The following is a 5,917-nucleotide window of genomic DNA, read 5'->3' on the forward strand; positions in this document are numbered from 1 at the left end:
AATCTGCCAAATTTAGATCTAGCTGATGACTTCCAGTCTGAGCAGCACTAAAACTCACTGATGGATTATGTATTCCTCTGTCACTGCACTGTTTTGACTTCTGCTGTGCAGAATGGCAGACTTAAACATAATAATTTATTTGGGGCACAAATATCAATGTATTCCTGTACTTCAAGCCAAAAAGTACATCACTTTTTCCACCCATCTGTCTTGCACCTGAGGAAGGTTTTGTGCTACCTCTGTGCCCATCTCCAGCCTAGCCTTCATGTCATTAGACCAGTCTCTTCTCACAAGGTCAACTCCCTTTCCTGCAGATGAAGGGAGTTGGTGGGATGCTGGTTTGCAAGGGAGTTCATTATTTTAATCCCACAGGCTCAGTAATAACAGTAAGACCCTGCGGATGCACACGGGCAGAATCAGGCATGAGGCAGCCCTAGTCCATTGCCCTGCCGTGTTCCCTGCTGCCGAGTTATATCTGCCCAAAGAGCACGGTGCCATAAACAGCACCTATGGTCCAGGAATCCCTTTTCCTTGACATTCTGTCACTGGCCGACACTGCTGATGACCAAGAGATTGCTCAGCAAAGGAGGGGCAGTGGGAATTCACCCCTTGGCTAAGGTCTCGGAGCAATGCCTCCTTGTGCCACCTCTGTGGGGCTGTCAAGGCAGGGTCCACGCAAGCAGAGAGCAAGGTCTGGCCACCCATCTGTGCGGCAGCAGGGGAGGAGCTCAGGTTATCAACACCTACGTCGGTTTGGGGTAGCTGCAGCCAGACCTCTAAGGCTACCAGAATGGATGTGCTTTTTGTTTCAAATATCAGCTTGAAAAAAAGAAAGAAAGAAGCAGAAATTTATGTCAGTTTTAGCATGGAATGAGATCCACTGGTTCACAGCCCCCTGTGAAAGAAACCATTTTCCTCTCTTTATTGACATCCGAGCACTTCCAGGTATTTTTGCCAGGACTTTATAAACAGTTCTTACTACTGTCACGTATCCTGCTTGGCTGGGAATTTGTGCAGTAAGAATAGCACTACACATAAGTATTCCCTCTGCACAAACAACTTGGCAAGTGAATGAATTTATCAGTTTACAGCAAACTTACTACCTAATGCGACACGAGCCCATTTCCTGCGCTTGGACTTGTGTTCCAGTATTCATGGCTGTCCAAAGCCCTTGTTCAAAGTTGATATCGTAAGCATTTGGCTAGATCTATTGTAGTGTAAATACAGAAAAAAACCCCTATGCAATTGACTACCTTCATTAGGCTACCTTTAGTCCCAAAAAGGCATCCCCGAAAATCTGTAATGGACTGTGAACAGTTTGACTCCATCTTCTTTAAGAAGCCATTGTCAAAGCAATGTCCTTGCACTGTCTGTTATTAAGAAAGATGTTTGCAACTTCAGTGAGATTTCTGTACAATTTTATTTCACTTCATGTGTAATAGTTACAGTTAATAAACCATGAGTTTATAATCAGTTGTTACTACGCTATCACCAAAGCCTGGTCCCAGATCCTTTCTGTTATTGTTGGTCTCAGCAAATTGCTTAGGAATGCCATTTTGTTTTTTAAAAACAGTGATGATGATAAATTGCGTCAGTGCTGAAAAACATTAAGTCATAATTCATATCAGCCATAGAAAAGAGGGTTCAGATTGAAACCAGGGGAAATGCTGAAAAGATCCCATCTCTGGAAGTGTTACTGGGTGATAGTGTAACTGCAAACAGGCTTTTTGCCAAATGAAGTATATCAAGTGTAATTGCCTCACAGTTCTTGGAAGCATTTTTTTAACCCTGTTAAATGTCAGTGTGTTGGTCCATATGTTGCTCTAGAGAGACCTATATCTTCCTGGGGCTAAGAGGAATCTTTCATTTTTTGTGATGGTTTTATACCATAGTATATGCGCACTGGACTTCACTATAACATGAAATGGAGAGGGCTGGGGTTCTTTGTTCATTACTTTGTTTTTTAATTGTTTGAACACACTGTGAAATGATTGCATTTTGCAAGGATTTTGTACTCTTCCTGACAGGCAACAGTTACGGTCCGTGAGTGTAACCTCTGCTGGCATGGAGGCTGCCTTGTGCACTGAAGCCGAGTCGAGTGGAAGCTGCCCAAATGCCACTGGAGAAGATAAAAATATTCTTACTAACTCTAATGCACCTTCAGTCAGAATCCCAGGCAAAAAAAACCCACCTGGGCTGAGCGTAAGTAATGAGTACATTTCATTACATGCTGTTTGAGGATAAGATTCTTGAAACTGTTTTTTCTGATTCATATAATGCATAGATTGCACAGAATGCTAAATCTGCTAAAGAGCTAAACGCCCATTCTGTAACAAATTCTGAGACTTAATTTTTTTCTTTTTCATTTTTTTTAATAGAAGTTTAATATCAAATGTCTAGTTTTGTTCTGTTACTGACATTTCTAAAAACTCAGTTCTGATCCACTGAGTTGTTTTTTTTCCATTATGATGTATCGTCTTGTTTCCAAAATGTGCTAAAATTTTATTTGGTAAGGTAAAAACATTGTAGAATAATTTAAAATATTGGCTATAACATACTGTCAAATACATCTGTCATAATGCTATTGAAATTCATATTTCAAGGGACTATTAAAAAAATCCAAACAAAAAGTTAAGTCTAACTAATACCTTGTCAAAATGAAACATTCATACATTACAGAAATGAGAAACTTAGCAGGCAATCACTACTGAAAATCACTGTGTCTCATCATGAAGTTCCCTGTTTTAAGCAGAACGGCGTCTTTTGCTGGAACACTGTTCAAGCAACAAGTTGTGGCCAGTTCCTCTTTAGTGCTTGTGGCGGGGCAGAAACTACAAACCAACTCATAGCTTTTACCAAAACTGCCTTTGAATTGCCTGCCTGTGAAACTCTCATTGAAAGTAGGCAGGTACGTGCCGTCTCTGGAATATCACAGCCTCCTTTTTGTTTATTTTCCCAGTTTTGCAGCAAGCAGTTTTGTGTTCGCATTCTTTCTTTCTCCGGAAAGAAAGGAAAGGAAGAAACGAACAATGGTAAACTTTGCATCATAACCCTTATAAATTAAAAGTCATCTTAGCTTTGTTTTATGCCATGCACAGAAATTATAAAGCAGCTGTGTCCCACAGGCAAATCATAGGGAACTCACACATAGTCATTTAATCTGTAGCCACTATGGGAAGCAGATGTCAGGGAAGAAGCATGGTTTCCCTTGTAGACAGTTGGTGGTCTATAGGAGGGAGCAGTCCTTCTTACACTGCTGGGCTGCGTCTGGTAAGGTGTCTCGTTCCCGCGACACTGGCTTGATGTGCACAGCAGAGCACCGCCAAGGATCGTCAAAGATGCGGAGACGAAGCCAAGGTAAAGAGCTTGACCTATCTCGTACTTCATCCCACTGGGAAGCATGGGGTTGTAGAAATCCGTAACAACGTCGTTAGTGGTCCAAGAAACAGGTACCAGGCAAACGAGGCCGGCCAGGATGAAAACGATCCCCCCGGAGACTGCAATGGAGGCTTTGGCAGACGTCCCCTTGGCACACCGTGTGCACTTCATACCGACGACAGCAATCACGCATGCCAGCACGGAAAGGACGCAGGAAATTACCATCATGGCACGGGCGGCTTGGAGGTCACGGGGCAGCGCCAACTGGGAGCGGTGGACTTGGCACTGGTAGATGCCGGTGCTGTGCCAGACGCACTCCATCCAAAGCCCTTTCATATAGGCCACAGCTGTTATAATATTGGTGCCTACATGTGCCGTTCGCCACCAGTGTGGCAGGATAGTAGCAATTAATGTCCCAATTAGGCCGAGAAGGCTTAGGGAGAAGCCAAGTAACTGAACAGCCGAGCTTGCCATATTAATGTTTGTCCCGCCTAGTTCTCTTAATAAAGCACCTCCGCTTGAATTCCTTTGGAAAACACGAGCTTTTCTTGGAAGATATGCAGCTGTTTTACTTTGACACCTTCTGCTCTCCTAATAAAAGGTAATTGAGGAAAAAAGGAGTTAATTATTACCCAAATGCATTACCTCTCCAGCCAGTAAGGTGCATTCCAAGTGCAGTTAGTGCAATAATTAGCATAGTTATCGCTGTTAATCGTACCTTTGTGGAAGTAATGGGAAAGTAAGCTTCCCTCTTCACTTATATAAACAGTCTTCTGTTGCCCGCTGGGAAGAAAACTCAAGACAATTTATGAAATGGAAAAAAATATTTTGAATGCAAATATTCCTCTTCCCAGCAGACTGTTCAAAAAACCAAACATGATTTCCTTTCTGAAGCAGAGAATTAGCTAGTGTTAACACTTGGAATGAATGAGATTTATAAAGTAGGGAACTGCAAGTTGCTTTGCATGATGAAAACATTCCCAGAAGGTCATAGCAGGACTAGGAAAACAATAAGGGTGTATTTGCTCAAAGTAGGGAGCAAAGAGAGTGATTTAAAACCTGTGGAAGAGGATAACAAGTATTGGATTAAAGTCACTTTCCTGACTTGCCAGTATTTCTTGAGGTTGTGTTTTAATAAAGCAGCTCAAAGGGGAATAATTTTCATTAGCCTCTGTGGAGTTTCAGCTTATGATTTTAGGTTGTGGGTGAAATGACAGCATGTGAAACCAGATGTACATCATGGAGCTTCTGAGGAGCAACACCTTCAGAGTTTGGTTGCATGTAAATTCTAGCTGAAAAACAAGGAATAGCAACTCGTCCTTCTGTATAAATTGCAGATTAAGTGGTCTTTTCCAATGGCTGCCTTGCAAGGTCTGTTATACATCATGCATTATGTGTGTGGGCAGAAACCCGATATTTTAATATATAAAATAACTGTTGCATCAAAATCCAACTTGGAATTCAGAAACAGAAACAAATTTAGGCTCCAGTCCTGCAAAGACCCATGCATGTGCTGAACTTATGTTTGTAGAGGAAAGCATAAGTGTTTGCAGGTCTGGGCATTAGCAGGCAAAGGAAGGAAAACCATCTGGCCAAAATAATGAAGACCAGTAGAACAACAAAATAACACAGAGGGAGAAAAGTGAAAGCTGGTTTATGTTCCCCTTATCTCACTAATGAGACAGGAGTGCTTGAGGTGTTCATCAGTGCCGATGTTTGTCTCCAGACCATGTCGTGGCACGCACCGATATCTGCATAACGACAAGATGGGGCGTCTCTTCCCGAAACAACCCAGAATCTGCCTTGGACATTGTGCCAAAAGAGAGGAAAAAATTGAAAAACATGGGGATTACATGAACTAGGCAGGAGGGCAATACAGGCTGAGAATCTTGTACTTACACATGTTCCTTTTCTTTTGTTTGGAGCATGTCTGCTGTGAGCAGACATACAATGGGGAGGAATGCAATGCTGGATGAGATCTGTGGGGAGGCACCCGGCCCTCTGACTGGAAATGGAGCTGAGGTCTCCTGTGTCCCAGTTCCAGGCCTTAACCCCAGCACCACTTTCCACATCCCTGCTCTCTGCCTGGTCTGATAGTCCCCCCACTCCCTCAGTATTTTTCCCTGTGCACATCTGCAGATGAGTGCAACCAGAGATTATCCAATTACTCAGCCCGCACACTATATCTGTATATTGCACACCATTCAGAAGAGTGCTCTAGGTTACTCTTGTATAGCAAATAGGCTTTCAAGGTCAGGCATCAGGCTTTGCGGCTAATCCCAGGGAGGACAGGGTATAAAAGGTAAATGTGATTTACACCACCAGTCACGGGAAATGGACTCCCAATTCAATGGAGGTCAGAATACTCCAGGGCTTGGCAGCAGCTATTTTTAGATGTCATTAAGGTGTTATTTTTAACCATTAGCCATTAAGAGCCTTCTAATTTAAGAAACTGGTGTTAATTAGCCCCACTTGCTTGGCGTCATGTTTTCCATGTGCCTTTCCCAGCAGATGCCAGCCGGCCCTGGTGCTCAGTAAC

At 42.8% G+C, this 5,917-nt stretch overlaps 1 protein-coding gene across 1 annotated transcript; it reads right to left on the bottom strand.

Moving 5' to 3' along the window:
• Positions 1 to 3,141: 3,141 nt before the first annotated feature.
• CLDN14 (claudin 14) lies at positions 3,142 to 3,852 on the bottom strand. Its single transcript, XM_010118404.1, has one exon. It carries the CDS (start codon positions 3,850 to 3,852, stop codon positions 3,142 to 3,144), a length of 711 nt encoding a protein of 236 aa, XP_010116706.1.
• Between the last annotated feature and the right edge of the window lie 2,065 nt (positions 3,853 to 5,917).

Source organism: Chlamydotis macqueenii, chromosome 1 (assembly GCF_036417535.1).
Source record: "Chlamydotis macqueenii isolate bChlMac1 chromosome 1, bChlMac1.mat, whole genome shotgun sequence".
NCBI classification, from domain to species: domain Eukaryota; kingdom Metazoa; phylum Chordata; class Aves; order Otidiformes; family Otididae; genus Chlamydotis; species Chlamydotis macqueenii.

What these genes read in the sequence shown, in the direction of transcription:
- CLDN14 (XM_010118404.1), bottom strand. Translation starts at nt 3,852, where the DNA reads ATGGCAAGCTCGGCTGTTCAGTTACTTGGCTTCTCCCTAAGCCTTCTC.